At 43.2% G+C, this 20,333-nt stretch overlaps 2 protein-coding genes across 3 annotated transcripts in view; one reads left to right on the plus strand and one right to left on the minus strand.

Moving 5' to 3' along the window:
- Positions 1-15,502, minus strand: XRCC6 (X-ray repair cross complementing 6). 2 transcript variants are annotated; one of them, XM_068940889.1, is made up of 12 exons: positions 15,392-15,502; positions 14,437-14,552; positions 13,756-13,894; positions 11,985-12,239; positions 10,984-11,167; positions 9,477-9,663; positions 6,773-6,941; positions 5,483-5,644; positions 4,241-4,370; positions 2,875-2,975; positions 1,826-1,939; positions 1-1,033 (listed from the first exon to the last, which is right to left on the minus strand). In XM_068940889.1, exons 2-12 carry the CDS (start codon positions 14,491-14,493, stop codon positions 834-836), a joined length of 1,698 nt encoding a protein of 565 aa, XP_068796990.1. In that variant the 5' UTR covers positions 14,494-14,552; positions 15,392-15,502; the 3' UTR covers positions 1-833. The 2 variants fall into 2 exon arrangements, with proteins under 2 accessions (XP_068796990.1, XP_068796980.1); XM_068940879.1 differs by lacking the exon at positions 15,392-15,502 and adding an exon at positions 14,717-15,132.
- DESI1 (desumoylating isopeptidase 1) overlaps positions 15,401-20,333 on the plus strand; it is a 17,564-nt gene continuing 12,631 nt past the window's right edge. The window contains exon 1 of the mRNA XM_068940913.1: positions 15,401-15,682. Coding sequence (XP_068797014.1) covers positions 15,592-15,682 — 91 coding nt within the window. The 5' untranslated portion in view covers positions 15,401-15,591. The remainder of the gene's footprint in view (positions 15,683-20,333) is intronic.

A 20,333-nucleotide genomic window follows, 5' to 3' on the forward strand; every position in this document is an offset into this window, starting at 1 on the left:
TTCTCTCTACAGTTCGCTATTTTTAAAGCACGGGTTAAAGTACAGAAGCCTTTAAGTAGTCTGATTCAGCTTTGCTACAGAGGTGGAAAAGCTCTATGTCATGTTAATTGGAATACGTGCTTGCAGCCCTCCAGGGAACATGACTATTTCTTTTTTGTTTCTTTTTTTAAAAAAAACAGCTTTTGCAGTTACTGTTTAAAAATGGAAGATCAGGCTGAACACTGTTGCAAAGTGCTGGCTTTTTGTACAAGGGATTGGCTACCACTTAGCAATAATGATTTTCTCCTTTATGATCTGCTGATGATCTTTATAATGCTGATGGTGGAAAAGAACCCACTTTGATTACAAGTAGCGATACCGATTGGCAGTTTTGGAGAGCAGTACAGTAACACACCGCGTTTATACCCTGTGTTAGCACAAAGACTTGACCTGTTGCATGAATGAATATGGTGCCATTAACACAGATCGTTCTGTTTTCTTACTCGTGTTAAAATGAGTTTTGCTGTCTTTATGGCAAAAAGGTGTTATAGCCGGTGTTGCAAAGTAAGAAGTCCAAAAAAAATTTTATTAAGAAACCAGGAAGGCACAACTGTGTTCATTTGCAGTGAGTGACCTGAGTTGGCAGGGATTTCAATTCTGCCTTTGGCTACTGAGAACAGAACCCAAGTTTGCAGAGATTTTTCACAACCAAGAGTAAAAAGTTTCTCCACTGCTATATTGAGCAACATTGAGTCCTCTCCTCCTCTATAGCAAGATTAAACAGACTCAGCTTCCACATAAGACAACTAAAACTTTAAGCAGGTAGAAGTTGAACAATAGATTTCTCTTGCTGCTTAGTGGTTCTCAAAGTGCTCAGTTAATGCATCCATGAGCTCCTGTTTTTTCCCTCCACTCCTCAGCCCACAAAGCCTGCATGCATCCTTCAGAACAGGTACCGTGAGCTTGCCTAGAGTGCCCTTCTGCACATGGCTCCTCAGCTCATCTCTTGAGATTTCTGCCTTGGGTTTTTTCTCAGTTTGACCATCATCATCACCTGTTTGAAAGAAATTTCGGATCATCAAGATTTAAAGAAAAAAGAGTTTCTTAATGTAAAGATATCAACTGTTCTCATCCCATAGTTAATGGCCATTAGCACATGATACTTTAATGGCTACCTACACACTCACAGATCTAGTTTCTGTATTCTGTTTTATAAAGCAGCTGTCACTGACTACATTGATGTCACTGATGTGAGTGATCTCAAACTCAAGTACGCAAGTTTGTGTTCGGATGGAAAGATCATTCACAAGTGAAACTTTGAAGGGATTCTCACCTAGGCAGCAGACTGCAATTACTCAATATGGAATTCAGCTAACCGACAGTCCCACTTTATGAAGACTTTCACAGACTCCCAAACCATGCATGTACTTGAGCATTGGTTAGATATTTAGTCCTAAAGATGCCCAACTATAGACTTGCTAAACAGTCCATACATACAAGTCTGCTTCCTCATCTTGCACATAAAGCATGAAGGACTTTACTACTCTGTCATAAAAAGCAAAGTGAGAAAAAAAAAAATTTACAATGATTTGCCCACGTTACTTCCCATGTCACTCTGGGTTACAACTACGCAGTTTCTCATTCCAGCAATTCTCTAGCTGGATACCACAATGCCCTCTGACTCCTAAGAATCACAGTTGGATATAAGCGCACTCTGCTGTGGAGATGAGTAAGAAGAGTTGTGGCACAAGTGGCTTCTTTAAACTATAAAACAGACTGAAAAAGCATAAACCTTAAAACAAAGAATAGGGACTCCAGGCTGTCTGCCTGCAGTATCATTACTCACCCTGTTTTCGTTTTACAGCCTTCCTCTCAGGATCGTAGTCAGGAGGATAAACCAGCTGCTTAAACTCTTCCACCAGGTTGCCCAGCCTGCGGCTCATCTCTTCAGCCTTTGGCACTGGCAAAAGAGAAAGATTTGCCCTCTCAAAAAAGGAGTGAGCATAGGAAAATCTAAATAAGGTTATCACCAGATATAATCATGCTTATGTAATAATTACCACACAAGTGTCTTGTAAGGCTGCAAAATGCAAAGAACTATGCTATGATAATCACAAATGAGAAGTTTACAGTTATTGATAAGATCAAGAATTTGTATTACTCATATGTAACGGACTTGCTTATACATCTGAACAGGAAATATATACACAAAGAATAACATGGACAAGAGGAAGGTGGTATAGGAAATCTCATAACTGGTCTTGCTGCTACTAGAGCTAACATCAGACATTTAAAATATGCCAGTTCACTAGCTCAGGTTGCAAGTAATTTGAGGCAGGGCAGCTTGTTTCTGTCATGCATTTGCATGATATCTAGAACAGGAACCTAGGTTATTTTTTAAGGTATCACTTCACAAAAGATAACTAGTTACTCTAACATTTTTCCGGGAAAAGTTAAAAAAAGCTAGAAAAGTAAAAAAAGCTAACTTCCCCATCAGGATTGGGCAGCTAGAAAATCTCACAGCCACAAGGTGGCATCATTTCCTCCTAGCAGAATAATTCTCTAAATAATTCTGCCAGTTATCAGACTGAAATATTAACGGAGCTCTTCAGGACAGGAATTTCAGAGAAAACGTTTATCACCATAAAGAAAAAGATGATTCAATTATAATTTTGCAGGGCAAAGTGAAAAATTTGTTCCTTTATCTTAAAAGTTACAGCACTGGAAAGTAAGGCATTTCAGAATGGACAAATTCAGTTCTACATCTTGGAACTGCACATAATTTAAAAAAAAAAACCTCAAAACACATTTAGTTTTGTAGCAACACATCTCTGACTTTGAAGAAAGTCAAGACTCCTCTACGCCCCTCCTTTTGAATCCACCAATAGGTCTCACTTGTCAAATCCTCAGCTTGTTCCGGTTCCATCATATCCAGTGCCAAAGCCTCCAGATTCCGGAAGTGCTGCTGCAAAACTGGGTTCTCAAAGCTGTCAGTCCTGTCAAGAAGCCCCCAAAATTTCAATGCATGCTGCTAAGAAGACAGGCAAGACACATAAGATCTGCCACCAACCTACTTCAAAATTCTTCCCTCTTTCTCACATAACAATCCATCTGAGAGGAAGAACTGCCTTTCCTCTTTCAATTTATCTGCTGCATCACCATCCTGTCACGCATCAACTGTGTAAGAAAACTGCATGAACCAAATGGAGATGGCAGCATTCTGCAATAATACCAGTTTTGCTACCTTCCACATACCTAAAACAAATCTCCCATAAAAGCAGTTCCTTATCCGAGCTATGATGAAAGGGCCTAACTATTGTTTCTGTTGAACCATAACTTAAAAGATCCAGGTCTGATCTGCAATAGATTGGGTACGGATTCTCATAACCACAATGAATGTGCCAATTTGCAAAAAAATTACAACAGTCCGAAGAACAAGACTAATGGCATAAAGAACTCCAGAACACCCTGTATTAAGCATGTGATGCATGGATATTTCAGAACGATTAAGAATGTTTAGACAAGGCTATTGCAAAGGGAAGCAATTTGTTCATGCAAATCATCATCTCTTGACAGGTTCCTCATTAAATGCATTCAACTGCCTGCAGCAGTGAGGCTTCAGGGCGAGGGCAATAAACTTTTTTGTATGCACACAAGTAACCATTTGTGTTCTGGAGACAAGGTGCTCTCCTACATCTGAGGAATAGTCGACTCCTACAAGTAGATGCTTATGTGTAATTTCTAGATGCAAGACACTGCATTATGAAATGGAGTAAGCAAGGCTCCCTAATTTATGTAGGCTTAAAATTCACACATTGTATAATATTTAAACAAGAACAGCAACATTTGCACAGTGAGGTTTGGCCATCCTGGGGAACAAAGCCCAGAAGATCAAATCTAAAGTCCTACAGCCAGCAACTATCATCACAACCTTTAAGGTGCCTAGCTTGGCTGCAGAGTATGGGTAACTAAGCTATTGATAAGTTTCACAGTCAACATATTTCTAACTATGGCTTTCTAAAACATTTACTGTGGACGTGTTAAGGGAAACCAGAGAGCTTACTAGATAAGTAATTATAAAGAAGTAGCCCAATGACACTACAAGTTATGCCTATATAACCACCCAATGCTTCAAAATCTCATCTTGTGATCACCAGAGTTGAAGAACGTGTCTAACACAATAAGCAACAGCGTTGTGCTTCTCTCCCGTCACCTCCTCCTTGCCCCCCCCCACCCCGCTACTCTATTTATCTCCACTTACCTGTATTTGAACCTGAGTTTTTGAATGATTTCCTTCATTTTGTCTATCTGTTCTCGATTGGCTGGCACCTTTTCTGTAAAATCAACTTTCCGTTTGTCATCTGCATACGGTAGGAAAATGAGGTGGAAACCTACACAGAAAAGAGAGGCCAAGAGAACAGTTATGGAGAGCCACAGCCTCAGAACATTTTACGGGAAAGGCCAAGACGCTGATCAGGCAGGTCTGATAACTACCAAACTAGCCATCTATTTTGTTGCAAACACCACCAACCAGTCATTATCTTCTAGTACCTACAACATGAGACTCAATCTCAATCCTATTGTAAATAGCCAACCTCACTAACGGCTTCTTGAAAGAGATTCAAACTAAATGCATAGTTAAGAGTTGGAAACTTGCGACTTGCTTTTTATGCAGGAAATCAATTTAACTTGTCCACCTTCCCTATCTGTCACTGGAAATGAGCTTGAAAACAATTTGTTTAAATATTAAATAAAAATCTATATGTTATATCTGAAATGCCTTATGCTGTACACACGCAGTGTTATTCCTGTACTTCACGTTCTCCCAGCGGGGGATATTGCAGTTCTAGAAGAGAGAAAACACAGAAGTGCTAGAGCTACCTTTGCTCCCTAATCATCCACCACTCAGCTGATAAGGTATGAGGCTCAGTATGTGAAATTATTTATTTGATGCTTTAAAAAGTATCCAAGCACACAATAAAATTCAGGGAAAGATGTGAGTGCCTAGTCAGCCAACTGAAAAAAAGTTCTTCATTTTTAGGTCAGTCACTTTAATTTCCTGAAAAAAGGTGGGGGGAGAATACGGTAGCCATGTAATACCTGAGCAAGCACTGATGCAACTGAGGCTTTAAAAACAGATAGTAAAGCATTTACTTTTATCATTCTTTCAGCTGCATCAAGATAGCTGTACAGTGTCACAACACTGCCAGCACCAGCCTTGCCTCACAAATGCTTCACCGCAGACATCACCGCACGTTCTTCCAATTAGATGTATTTACTCCACATTAGCCTTCAAAGATTTCAAGTAGGCACTACAGCCAGGGACCTCTCAGCGACCTCTTCAACATCAGATACTTACAGAGAGAAAACTGAAGAAAGGGGATGTTGGAAAGCACTCTCCCCAGCTTTTAAGGCAGCAAAAAGGATATTTTCATGCAATATAGGAGCCTATTTTGCTGACTGCTTCCACGAACACAAGGAAAGGCAGCCTCTTTTGCCATACCTGGAGGGGCTATCTGCACTTTTTGTTCATCGAGCTCTTCTTCCTGGGGAACCAGTGCCACAAAGCGAGGGGGAACGTTCCGGCGAGGGGTGTATCTGCACAGTGCCAACACTTCTCTCTCCAAGCACTTCATCAATAAAGCATTAAAAAGTGTTGTGCTCCCTGCGAAGTAAAGACTGTATTAGTCAGATTAAGGGCTTTGTTCCTCTCCCAGATTTCAGGAGCATAACTCTAGGTATTACAGATTCAGTGCTGGTGACTTTTTTGAAATGCTTACAATGTTCCAAAGGTAAAAAGCAACTTTGGGAACAAGGAGCCTTTGAAAACGAGTCTCTGCTGATCAGATCAGTGAGAGTTCTGGTGAAAGAACCGAAATCACCAGAGTCTGAGAAATGAAATAAGGCTGAGAACTGGAAACGGATATGTACAAAGCCTCTCTCTGGTCTGGTGGAGCACAATAGTAGCAGCAGCAGCACATCATAGGACCTATTGCAGAAGTAACACACTAAGGATTCAGACTTCAGTATTCCTACCTCCAGGCCTATGCATATTTGCTTTAAATTTGGTCAGATAGGTTGGTCAGGAAAAGACTCACATACGAATAATTGTTTTATTCAGAAAATTGCTAAGCTGCAAAAGCCAGGGTAAAGGTGCTTCTTCAGTCGGACAATGCAAGGCATCTAATCATAACTAGAGATTAAAGGTTTTTCTTGATAGTGCAGCTTGCATTAAAACTATATTTCTGAATTAGTAGGCTTGTGTATACACATAAAAAGGGAGAAGCAGTCCTTAGTATCTTCTCCTTTTTGCTACCACTGTCATTAAAACAAGCCATTAAGACCCTGCTAATTCGACCACGCTTCCTTAGCGATGCATTTCTGCTCCTAGCTGATATGGACTCAAAAATTGCAGTTATCTCCACATTTTTACCACCTTTGCCTTCTTATTGGGTACTAGGATCCTTCACTTTTAAAAACTAGTTATGTTTATGAATGACTAAACCAAGTATTTCAGGGCCACATCTGTTTAGTTTGATTAGCTCTCCGTCATGATGGATGAAACATGAAGCAGGATCAGCACTTCTGCTACTGAAAAAAAACAAGAATTAACTGCATTGGGAGGGGCAGTAACAGTTAAAATTATGCTTTTAAACATTAACAAGTTTTTAAGCTAGGCAAAGATGTCAAATGGAATCTCAGTGATCTCCACTTGATTGCACTATGAATTAGCTGGTTACCATAATACAAGCTTGGTGAATCTTCCGAATCTTCTGTTCCCATCTTTGCTTACCATTTACTAGGAACTCCTCAGGATAGATGAACTGGGAAGGCCTGATATAATGGTGCTCTTTTAGCATTGAAAGTGGTTTGAAGCCAATCAGAACCAAGCCTGGGGATTCAAATCGTTTTAATTCTTCTGTTTCCTCTTTCTCCAGCACAATCTGACGGTTTCCATACATCTAAATTAGAGGGTGGCAGGGAAAAGTAGACAGTAATGCTGAGCATCGGGATCGAATCGGATCAAAAATAGATTTTATTATTATATATATATATATATAATAATATTATTATATTATTTTATTATTATTATGCTATTCTACTAAAAGATAGTGGAAGGACAAGAAAAGCAAGGAAAAAGATAGCCATTTCAGCTCATTTTCAACTATTCATCCTCTATTTTTTTTCAGAACACACTGCACTAGTTTTTAATAATTCACAATATTAAAGGGCCACAGTATTTCTTACAGCATTTCTCACACCTGGCGAAACTCTAAGAGGAAATGACTGCCAAGGAATGTGAAGGCAACAAAAAGGATTTCTAAAGGTGCATCAGCAGCAAAAAGAAGATCAGGAAAACTGTGGGAGCTCTCCAGCGAGACAGGCAACTTAGTGATTTAGTGATAAAGAAAACAGAAAAGGCTGAGGTACTGAATGCCTTCTTGACCTTGGACTTTACTGACAAGATCTGCTCTCAGGCCTCCCAGATCTCCACGTCTAGTAGCAAAGCTTGGGGGTAGAGGAATTGGAAAGAGCTACTGCCAAAAGCAGAGGAGGATCAATTTGGTGTGCATAAAACTGGCTGGACTATCAGGCTTACAGAGTGGCGATACACAATTCAGAGTCTAACTGGCAGCTAGTTCTAAATGGTGTTTCCTCAGAGGTCAGTACTGGGGCCAATACTTCTTACCATCTTCATAAACAACTTGAACAACAGAACCAACTGCACCCTCAGCAAGTTTTCCACAGACAACACTAAACTCTGAAGAAGCAGTTGTTATGCTGCAGGACAGGGCTACCATTCAGAGGGACCTCAACAAGCTGGAGGAACGGACTGTCAGGAAACTCATGAAGCAAAGGCAAATACAAAGCCCTGCAACTGTACAAGCTGGGGACTGATTGGCTACGGACCAGCTCTGCAGAAAAACACCTAGAGGTCTTGATGGACAAGTTGAACCGGAGTCAGCAGTGTGTCCTTGCAGCAATGAGGGCTACCACGCACTGGGCTGCATTGGTAAGAGTATAGTCCCTAGGTCCAGGGAAGTGATTATTCCCCTCTGCATGACGCTCATGAGGTTGCACGAGGAGTGCTGTGTCCATTTTTGTCCCCCTAGTACAGAGTGGGCATTGACAAACTGGAGCAAGTCCACAGCAGGGTCACTCAGATGGCTGGAGGGCTGAAGCACACAATGCATCTGGAGACGCTGAGGGAGCTGAGCTTGTTTAGCCAGGAGAAGAACAAGTCAAGGGTTGGGGGGGGAACGTAAGTGCTGTCTTTCATTACCTAGAGGGGGTTATAAAGAAGACAGAGCCAAACTTTCCTCATTAGTGTACAGTGAAAGGACAAGCTGCCATCTGTGACCACTTTCTCTAGAGAAATTTGGACTGGACATGAGGAAAACATCTCTTGTGTGTTTCCTAAGACAGTGGTTAAGCCTTGGTGCAGAGAAGCTGCAGCATCCCATCCTTGGAGTTACTCAGAGCTGGCCAGAATAGGCCCTGAGCAACCTGATTTAGTTTAGAGGTGAGACTTGCTCTGAGCTAAGGTTGGACCAGATATCTCCAGAGGTCTCACCCAACCTGTCTGTGTCTCCTAACCATGCTTCAGCAGAAGCATGTCAGCTACCTCTGCTCCTGGCAGAAACAGTGATTAACAACTCAAGCTATTGAAGCATCACTCATATGTCACATAATAAATGAAAACATACTGTAGTCTGGTTACAGAAGTTAGACGAGTAGGGGCTGAACATTCACCTTTCTGCTCATCCTCTGTACTTTATTCTAAGAAACTAGTGTCCAGTACAAATAAGCCTAACATCACATCTTAAGAGGACAACTTTAAGAGACTTTGGCATGGAAGGACATGTAAAGCGTGTTTGTGACCATATACCTAGCAACTGCATAACCTGCTTTGAAATAAGGCTGTGCCTGAACAGAGTGTGACGAGCAATCAATCTTTATCGGCCAAACTCCCAAGCAAGAAGGGAAAGCAAGGAACAAAATAACAAAAATAGAGCTAATATGCCTTTTATTCTGGTTTGGAAAAGAACCCAAGAAAACCTCCGTGATTCACACTTGTACCCCTAGAGCAAACAGTAAAGATTACAATAGTAGTAATAAAATGGTCAAAATCTGTTTCTAGTAATTCAAAGATCTCACCAGCACCAATAGCACAAGGCCACATAAGATCAGGTTCTGACAACCTGCTTCTGCCATACAGAAAGAATGTGACGTGAGTTCCCAAGCACACGTCCACTAGCAGCTATGTTTTCCCTTGGGTGAGGTGTTTTCCCTCACCCAAGAAACCACCCACTCTCCTGCTTAGTTTAAAAAGTGACCAAACTATCCCAGAGGCATATGGAGGCACATATTTCTGTAATTGATCATGAAAGTGAAACACAAGAAAAGCAGTAAGATGCTCAGCATTCCCTTCCCTCCCCCCACCCTCCACCAAAATCACAGTGACAGGAAAAACAGAGACATAATGAATACATTACCTGAGCCCTTTTTGTATCACTAGGCAGAAGCAAGCTGCCTGTTTTCCCATTAAACATTCTTGTTTTTGTTTTAATTGGCTCATTAGTTTCCCGATAAAGCTTCACTGGATATGGTTTATGAGCTTTTTGAAGGAGGCTGTACACACCAACGGTAAGAGAGAGATCTTTGCTCAGATACAGATTTAACCTGTGCAAAAAAAAAAAAAAAGCAGATGCAGACTCGAGGCTCTGAAAGATAATTTTTCAAAAGAAAGTCATTTCCCCAAGTAACTTCCTTTCCTCAGACCCCCTATTCTGCTCCCCAAATCCACACGTATCTCTGAAAAGGTACTATTATTTGCTTCATAATCTCACTCATAAAAAAGCATTCTTGCAATGCTGTCAGTCCTGGTCATAACAAAATACTTAAACAGAAATGATTTACCCTATATTTTCCATCCTTTTTTACAGTGAAGAGCAGTTATCCTCTGGCAGAGCACAGGACAAGTCCACAGTTATGTACCCACTTATGCTTAATGCAAATGTGGCCTCTGAATTCACATGGCTGTTCAAGCAGAGGGCAAAATTCCCCCAAAAGCGTCCCATCCAGACAAACAATACCATGAACAAAAACCCAGAAGTTTCAGAAGTTACAGAAAAATTCAGAAGAAAAACAAAGTTTAAAATTGAAGGTAATCTTGAAGTTCTGAGGGCAGAACAGTGAATTAATGTGAATGTTATTTCCTCTCTTCTAAAAGATATTACTGATGCAGGATTCTCCCTCCTCAAGAATTAGAAAACTTGAGAAAAAACTTCCCAGAAGAGGGAAATAAAGTTGCAAGGAGCAGCAAGAACACCAATGACAACAGCCCAAGGTGGGATTTTTTAATATATATTAAGAAAAAAAAACACTGGGCTGTGAAGTTCATTCACTTACTGTGCATCCAAATCATTCTGCTATGAACTTGCCTGTTAAAAAACAAATCGATATCAAGTAGGTGGTTCCAAAGAAAATTTTCTGTCCTCTCTGTCAAGATCCCTTTAACCTCTCCCTGAGTATCTCTAATCTTTCAGTTGGAGATCAGATGTATGAATCAATTGGCACAATACCAAATGCCTAGACAGACTGGCCACATATGACTAGTTAATAGGTCAAAACACCTATCAGCCACACTAGAATGTTTTTTTTCCCTAAGTTAACATTGGTAAATAAAGTCTCACTTCAATCAGACTTTGCTATAAACTAAACATTTGCTATTAAGAGCTTAGATTTTTGGTAGATGTTTTACTTTGGTGACGCTGACTTTTCTTCAGAATGATTTCTGGCTAAGCTCAATACAGGAGATTTCATACTGTGGGAGAAAAAGAGGCCTAGCTTTACTCTCCACTGCAGTCCCCCCAATTAAGACTGAGGAATGAAAGCATTGATGCCTTTACAAAACAATCCTTCCAGAAGAGGAAGGTGAGATGCAGCCTAAAAATAACATCAGGTGCCTACACGGAATAAGTGCCAGACCTAGGCACACACCTGACTAAAGCCCGTTTCCTTGTCTCCTTTGCTCGTACTTTCTTCAGGAGATGTTCCAGTTTTCCTGACTCATGAGGTTGGATCCCAAGATCCTCATCCTCTGCTTCGTTAATGATGTCCCTGTAGAACAAGGAGATATCAAACCCTCCAGACTTCTTCAAGTGCATCAAGTCCAGGATGATACCTAAAGACAAAGTAAAAGATAGATATGAGCGTGTTCCTCAGCACCCTCAGATTTCTCTATCTATACAAAGAATTGGAGCAAGAGTAAGCTCCAAACTGTCATCTGCACTGGATGTGATAGTTTCTCAGAGAAATGGGCAAAAGACCTTCTTCACCTTCAGCCAAAACAAAGCACAGAAGTTGTTCCCTCCCTAATTAAGAAGCTGGGAAATATTGTGTATGAAACAGCTCTGACAAGCTCCTATAAGATGTAGTCTCACCTCTGGCATAGAGGGAAACAAAGACGGTTCAGAAATTGCCCTTTCCATGTTATATGAGCTAGCAGATTAAGGATGCCTCACAGTTTCTGGATCTAGCGCATCTGAACTCCAAAAACACTGGTTGTCTCAACTGCATATTTTAAGAAACGAAGCATTTCCTCTCTAATTTCTGAGCTCGAGTTGCTGTTCTTCAGCTCATTCAAAATGCAGCCACTAAAATAATCTTCCTTTTGTGTTGATTTAGTGTTATTATTCCCCTCCTGGAAAAGGGTGGGACAACGAAGTAAAGTAGAGTTTGTTTTCCATGGCCCTCACAAATCCTGATTTATGCTGTGGAAGTAGGAAAAAAGGCCTTAAAAATTAGAAGTTAGCCGTTGCATACCAGACTGGATGTCAGATTTTTCTAATTTAGAAAGCTTCAGAAAGATTACTCAGTTCTGATCATTTCACACTCTTTTTCCATTAAGACACTGCAGCGCAGTTAACATCTGCTGCAAGGATACATCACTTTTATTCAGCCTTAAATTCCAGGCCTAAATTAAAGGGGAAAATAATGACCTGTGTCTCTAAGATCACCAGCTCTGGTCCTGGCCAGCTTGGCTTTAGCGCTGTCATTGGCATGAGGGTTATCCTCATTGGTGAACAGCATGATCCTTTTGTGGCTCATTCTCACTCGAACATCACTGAAGAGATTAGAGCAGGCCCAGAGTGCTTCACCCAGTGAATAGTCAGCATTGTGGCCAAAGGTCTCCCGGAAAAGTATTTGTCCTTGGTCTCCTCTGTATTTGTCCAGTTCTAGAATACGCTTTGCACCTGAAGAGAATAACAGCATTTGAATACATTAGAAATACTAAAAGAATTACTGCAAACCCTTCCAAACAAGCACTGACAGTCCCTCGCAACTGATGCCTGACTAACCTCTCCTAGCATCTCTGTAGCAGTACCCTTCCAACATTTGGCTGAGAAAATTATTCAGGATAGCCTTACATTTTCAATATCGCAAGCTAGTTGCCAGATGAAAGCACCTACTAAAGCCAAAAGGATTTAAAACGCCCTGGCACCAATACAGGGCACTTTCTATTGGGGAGGGAAACGGGCAGGGAACAAAGCATCACAAGCTCTCTGTGCTGAAACTACAGGTTGTCCCCCAGAAAGGCAGCGATTCCACTCGCTCCAGAGGAATGGGAGACTGCTTTGCCGCCAGAGAAAGGAGCAGAGGCTGAAATACATTCTGCATCTCCACGGCATGTTGGGAAGGTGAACTCCTCCTGCTCCCTTACCCCACAAGTCAAATGGCAACAGCCTAAAGGCCAGATTCAAACCATAAATCACTCGATGGGCAGGTATCAATGGCCTTTTTAAAACTCTGTGGCAATAAATATACCATTCTCTTCCTTTTTAACAGCACCCACCTTTCACCTGCAGCGTCTTTATCAGCTTGGCAAAACTACTGCCTCTAACGCAAGGAAAAGGGCAAGCAGAGAAGGAGAGGGAGGAAGGACAAGAGAGAAGCCTAAGGTGCTTGCTGGCAGAGAAGAAAGAAGAGCCTAGGGCAGTCTCATCAGGTCTCAGTTGTAAGTAATTCTGAAGCTAGGACGAGGTATACTTCTCACAGGAGAACCCCATGCCTTGTTAAAGCATGATAACAAAAACACTAACCTGTACCTCCAAGCTAAGAGAATTAAATAAAACCTCAGAGATACAGGCAGCTATTAAAGCTAGTAGACAGAACTACCCCACAATACTCTCAGCTGACGGGGAAGTTGTCACTCCTAGCACGCTCTGTTTGAACTCCTCCTACTACTATTACCTTTTGCAGTTCAGCTATTTGCACTCTCGTAACACACACGTGATAGGTAATCCTAAGAAAAAGGAGGAGCTAAACTCAAGAATCGCAAAACTTACTATGAAAGTAACAGACAGAACACCCTAAACAGGTAGCATGTTTGCTTTCAGTAGGATTCTGTGGTGCCTTAGCATGTACGTACATTGCTCAGAAGTGCAGCAGAGACCTGATAGGCTTTCCAGAGTTCTATTGAAATCCTCTTAGCTTTAACAGACAGCAGGTGAATCACCGTATTAGAACAGAAGACGACACAGGAAAGAGATCTAAACCAACTGCAACAGAAAAGACTAAGCTCCCACTAAGTTTCTAACTCTGTCAGAGGAAAGAAAAAACACATTCACGCACAGATCCCAGAAACAGGAACATTTTAGTTTTTCTAACAGTTCTCTCTTTTCAGAGAGGCCATCCACTGACAAGGCTATTGCACAGATTTCCTTTCCCCATCTTCTACATAAACCTTTGAATTACTTCACCGCCTTTTACCTGGATTGTCCAACTCCTGAAGAACATACACATGCTTGAAGTCCGCAGAATTCTTGTTCTTTTCTGTGCCATAGAACACGACACTTAGCAGGTCCCTATCGCTACTAATAATTTTGCTGGTATACACATTCCGGATGCACTGGAAAGAACACACATAGGTCAAACTATGGGGAAAATGGGTTCCAAAACGGTGCAGAAGCTTTGTCTTTGGCAATTAACAGCTTATACAAGCAATATCAAGAACTATAACAATTGCTTTAAGCTGTATTTCACCAGGAGAAAGAATTTGGGTTCCTTTTTTTTCAATAGGACTTTTCCTCAGTACACAATGCTATGTATTTTTCATTATCATTCCCTTTCTATTAGCAAGATCAGGAAAGCAAATATTTCTTAGACATGCTGCCCTGGATGTGGATTTATCACTCATTCTGTACAAGTTCCCACCACCAAAGTCTGGACACAGCCCAGCATCCGGCGGCTCTTTCCAAACCCACAGTCATTCAGAAATCCGCCGCTTAGGTTTCACAGTGATTTTACACCAAAAGGTGTGGCAGAAAGATAGACGGCCAGCCAGCTGTATCTGTAGCACTGCAGATACAAAAGTCCGTAGAGGGTTTGTAAAACACCTTCAGGCCCTGAAAAGTATAGGTCACAGATCCTCAACTGCCTAACCGAGCTTACCTGCATGGTCATGTCAAAGGGAGTGAACGCTTCCTCATCCTCGTATGACTCAAACATGGCCTTGGAAGCATCAACTAAGAAAATCAAGCTGTCCCGACCTGCGTATTTGTGGTCCACTACAGAAAAGGGGAAAAGCAGTTTTAACAGCTGCCCCCTCCCTCCTTCTTTTGCCCACGCAAGACAGACAGCGCCGAGCCCGGTGAGCACCAAGGGCAGCGAAACCCCCGAGGGCGGCGAGGGAGCGGGCCTTGGGGGCGGGCGGAGCGGAGGGGAGCCTTACCGAACACCTCAGCCCCCTCCTCCTGCTCGTCCTCGTCCTCCTCCGCCCCCTCGCTCCGGTAGTAGGACACCCAGTCCGACATGGCTCCGAGCGCGGCTGGCGGCGGGGCAGAGGCGCGTCAGCCCCCGGCGGCGGGCGGGAGGTGGTGGGGCGGGGAGGGGGAGGCAGCGCCGGCGGAACCGTTGGCCGGGGGGGGGGGGGAAGGGGCGGCTCGCGCCCACAGCGGCCACGCGAACCGCCGCTCGACGCTCCCACAACGGCCGCGGCCACGCGCAACTCGCCGCCGCCTGTCACTCATCGAGGGATCCGCCTCCTGCTGGAACTCCAGCCAATGGCGAGAAGGGGAGGGCGCCACGCCCTGCCCCTCCGGAGGGAAGCCGCGCCTCTCCTCGGCGTGGATTGGTTGCGAGGGGGTGGAGGAAGGGGGGGGGGAAAGAAGGCGGGCGCTTCCGCAATCCGGAAGCGGCGCCGAGCGTCAGCCAATGACAAGAGGTCTTCCCCTAGGCCCCGCCCACCGACCGCTAGCTCCTCCCCCACGGCGAAGCCAAGCCCCGCCCCTCCCCCCTCGCCGGAACGGCCGCGCTGCATAACGGCGCGGTGACGGGGCAGCCCGGCCCGCCGGCGGCTGCCGCGCACGCGCAGAGGCAGCGTCACCCCTTCCGTTCCCTCTGTCACCTCACAGTTGGTGTCGCCGCGCGGAGCCGGGAGCAGCGGGGTCGAGGTCGGGGCCGGACCGGGGTTGCGGCTGCGGCCGCGCCTCCCTCTCTTCTCCCCCCCCTCACCCCCCGCTTCCTTCCTTCCTTCCTTCCCTCCCTCCCGGTGCGCGGCCGCCGCCCCTCGGCCCGGCCGCGGGCGTCCCGCCGTGCGCGGCCTCCATGGAGGAGCCGCTGGCCCTGCACCCCGTGAAGCTCTACGTGTACGACCTGTCCAAGGGCATGGCGCGGCGCCTCAGCCCCCTCATGCTGGGTAAGGGCGCCCGCGGCCGGGGACGACGGCGGCCGGGGGCTCCTTTTGGGCGGGGGGAGCGGGGCAGAGTCGGGGGCGGTTGTACCTCGCCCCGGTCCGGCGGCGGCGCCGCCTAGCGGGGCCAAAATCACAGGAGGTGCGGTTGGGGAATGGGGTCTTGGCAGCAGGGGGGCTCCAGGGGAGCTTCGTTTCCTTCCTCCCGCCCCACCTCCCCTTTGCCCCTTGGTTGATGTTATTTCCTAAAGCGCGATCGAAATTAGCTAGCCCCTGAGGTGAAGGAAAGCTCCGGTCCTGGCAGCCACGCTGTTATGTTGTGCTCTGAGAGAAAGGCTCAGCGAGAAGAAAGCCTTCTCCTGGTTTTACAAGGTTATGGAGTTCAAATGGCTTTGTGTTGCGCTGAGGCTGGGTTGAGCCATGCGTTGCACTGTTCACAATGCACAACTAACCGCCTACTCCTTCCAGCTGGTGTGCAAAAGTTCACTGTACGTGTGATCGAGAGCGCGTGTGTGTGTCCAGCTGAGCTTTGGACTGGCGACTTTGAGGAAACTTTGTGTTTTGCTCAAAGTTTTGGAAGGGTAGAATAGAGGTGCAAGAAGAGAGTGGTTTATACCTTTCGCTTACAGACTCTGGCCCACGTCGGACCAGCAGTCTGTGTGAGATGAGCCTTCTCAACAGGTTCACTCTCTCAACAGATGGCTCCGTGTAATCTTGTCTACAGTTTCCTGGTGTTTGCTTCATTCATTTCTCCTGAAAGGAGGTTCTCTGTTTTCCTGCAAGCATGAAAAGAAAATCCAGATTCTTCCTAGCATGAAGTTTCATACGTGTCAATAACAGGTTTGCAAAGTTGAGAAGAAAATATTACAGAGATCCCATGTGATACGCTCCGTTAGGCAGACAGCAGCAACAGCTTTGCGAGGTGTGCATTTCCCACGCTGGGTAACATCAAAACTTTTTTCTGTGGTCAGAGTCACTTCTGTCATAGCCCTCAGGGCAGTAACTTTCGCCTGTTAGTTTTTAATAGCTATGCTTTACCTTGTGCTAAATAGAGAAAATAATTATAAATCTTAAGATAAGGATTGTGTGTGTATGATTTAACTATGTTTGAGATAAGGTAACTTTAACCAGTCTTATTTTAAAGTTTGCCTAAGCATAGACTGGTACGGAAATAGGTTGTCAATGTATTTATCTCCTTGCAAATGTTCATATACATCAAAGCAAGTATTTTTAGCTTTTTTTATTACCCACAAAATAAGTCTTGGTGTCTCATTCCTTTCTGAATTTCTGCATAAGAAACATACAGTGCATAATTTTATCTTTGGTGCCTCTTATGGTATCCAAACAACAACTTAAAACTTTGTGCTTGAGGCAGAGTTTGGCACTAAATTTCTAGGAGTCTAAGTAATAAAAACTTAAAAATCTGAACACGTGTCACAATAGTGTGGGAAGCGTTGCTTGCTAGGACTGCCCAATAACTAGCTGAATTCAGCTGGAATAGGGCCAACTAGGCCTGCTTGGTCATAGTGACAAGGCAGAGTTCAGAATATTTGGGATTATGTAGATCCAGCAACTGGATTATCCTAAAACAAATGATTGTTTGTTCCTTTCTTCCTTCAAGTTTAAATGTCTTCTGTGCGATTCTGCTCAACTCTGTCACGCCTTCAGATTGTTTTAGAAATCTCTGCAAGAGCAAAGGGATAAAGAAAATACCATTCTTGCCTCTTCGATGTACTTTTCCCCCCCCCCCCCGAAGGACAACAAAAACTGTTGATATTTCTCTGTACATTAACTTTCGGACAGTCGATAGCTATTTTTCCAATTTTTGTCAATGGTGTGCAGAAATACACATCATCAGGGAAAATCATAGAAATTGCAGGGGAAGTGACTTATTGTATGATTTAGTGCTAAAAATTTGTCATCTCTGGGCAGTGCAAGATGACTACTTACGGTATTCTTTCTATAGATGCCAAGTTTGACTGAAACAATGCTTTCGCTTTGAGTGATAATTCTCTAATATTGCCTTCTTGAAATGCAGGTCTTGTAGAGATAAATATGAAAAGTGATTGTACTAAAACAAATTCCTAGCATTTTAGAAAACAAACTCAGTTCCCAGTGTCAAAGGGGGATGAATTCCACATCACAGGACTGACCACTGCGAGGGTATCACCACATGCTGTCTTCAGTTATGCTAATAGGATCCAGAGGTATTATGTATTATGTCAGTACAATGTTCAAGGATCAGCCTTACCCACTAAAGATTATCTTTATATGTCAGTTATCACCATTGCAGCTGAATGATGAATCTGAAAGTTATAGAGCCACACAGCATTGTTCACAGCAGGCTTTAGAATGACTTAGTCGTGCCTTTAGTGTTCATTTTCGCTTTTCTTGGCAAGTTTGTTCTTTTGTGCTCAGGCTACTTCTGTTCTTGTTGCTCTTCTGTGAGATTCCTGTAACTTTTCTGTGAATATTTCTATCACTGAGGTGTATGTGACTGAATGTTGTAGTTCAGTTGACCGGTGGTATCAGTTGTGGCATGTTTAATTTTTATGTGCTCTATGCATTCCTTTTCTGCATGTACTCTCTCCTCTCTTTCCTCCCGTTCTCAGTCTGAGATTTTAACTAATTAGCCTATCCAGTTACATGATCTAATGAAATAATAAATGTTAACAGGAAAGCGATGAGATTTCAATTCTCTGGGCATCTCACCTGATTCTGTGGACGGCAGAGAGGATAGCAGAATAGTTCAACTTGCAATACTGATTTTAAATAAGACTTCTCTGCCTTTGGATATCTGTAACAAAGATTAAAATCCCATTATATCATAGGCTTAAAGCAAAATGTCCTGCAGCTTCCCAGATTCTCCTCTTCTGTAACTGAGGCTATTGTGCATGTGATTCACTGGATGGGTAGGACTTTGTACTACCACAGCAGTTTTGGCTCAGTGCAGTATCAATTAGCAGTCATTTCAACGTGAGTATGTGTTAGTTGGAATTCTTCAACTAGCAGGGCTAAAAAGAGCCCAATAAGAGTTAGAGCAAAAGATAACTACCGAAAGGAGGAGATACCTTCTGCTTTGTTCCTTGCTTCCAACCCCAGCACGTTATTCCACTTCCCCTCTGCGCTTCCTGAAGAGTTTCGAGTGGCTCGAGTGCAAGATGGGATCGGCTTTGCTCCAGAGCAATTGCTAGTGATTTCTTGAAAATCGAGTGTGCCACCCTCCCCCAATCCAGCCTGCTTCTTGATCTCCCTAGCCACCTCCAGGAGAAAGGAACTGAAGCGGGTTAGTCTTTTGTTTCAGTTGAACACCTTGAGTAGCACCTGGAAGAAACTGCTTGACTGATTAGGATAATTTTCCATCCCAAAAGGGCAGGAGTTTTAATGGCTTGGCCTAAGGAAATCTCAGCAATGTACAAAGCAATGCGCTGCTAGAAATACCTAGGGTGGCTGGCAAAATCGTATCGTTGCCAGTTCCACAGGACTCTTCTGAGGTCTTCTACGCTATCTCCGTTGCAGAGTATACATGTGCTATTAAAAATACTAAGCTTCCATGCATGTTATTTCCTTACTTTACAGCTCAGGAACAGGTTTTGTTCTTGCACTGAGGGATGGTGGCCATCAGTTCTGAATGGGATAAACTAAGTGCCCTCTCGTTATATAATTCTTTATGTCTCAGAACTCTGCTGTCCATCAGTCTGATAATTTGATTTAATATACAAACTCTGCTTTCATTTGATGTTTAAAATGCACAGGAAAACACTGCATTGCGTGGCCCTTAATTAACAAATTAACTGTGCCAGAAAAATAGATTGGTAAGCATCTACTCTTCCTTCTGCTTGGCCTTCCAGATAAATCCAAGCATGGAAGTAATCTGGTTTGATTATATTCTAACATTGTACAGGCTGCTTTCTTCTTTCAAAACAACCTTGCCTCCTGACAGTGACAGTATCCTGAATCAGTTGCACAGCAAGCAAATGTAACTACTTCATTCTTCACATTCGTATGTCTAAGCTGAGGGTCCTGGAATTATTCTACAACTTGCATGTTGTATTTTCCTCATACGTCCATAATATTTACATTGGCAAGAAAGCTATCTGGGCTGTGAACGTTATAAAGAAAAATAATAGCAGCAAACAGAAAAAAACATTTAATTGTCGGATGATTCATTGCCTCATTCAAACAGTTGGAATCGCTGAGACTTCTAAGCACGCACCTCGCTGCTGAATTGGCATCCTCTCTTGGTTTTATTGAGTAACTTCAGAAAAGAGCCGTACAAGCACTTGAGCAATTAAAAAAAACAAAAAGTAAGTTTCAGGTATGTGATCAAAGTGTCAAAGCTTAACAAGTTATCACCCTAAACTCTCACAGCTACTACACGGTAAATTCCATGACCGTGTTCTTTGACTGTGACAAATGCAAGGTAATTCAATGTATGTTATCTTATAATGAAAGCAGATCAAATTAAACTAAACTGCTTCACATTTACTGCAAACTGAACTTGCACAAAGACAATTACTGTGGCATAGCTGACACCTGGTAGCTTGACTAAGTATATTAATTGTTGTATTATTAAGTGCCTAAATCTAAATTTGTGATACCCTTCCCTGCTCAACAGCCCTCTGTCCCTTGATATATTTAAACTCTCTAGGTCAAA

The sequence above is a fragment of the Struthio camelus genome, chromosome 1, assembly GCF_040807025.1.
Source record: "Struthio camelus isolate bStrCam1 chromosome 1, bStrCam1.hap1, whole genome shotgun sequence".
Classification (NCBI taxonomy): domain Eukaryota; kingdom Metazoa; phylum Chordata; class Aves; order Struthioniformes; family Struthionidae; genus Struthio; species Struthio camelus.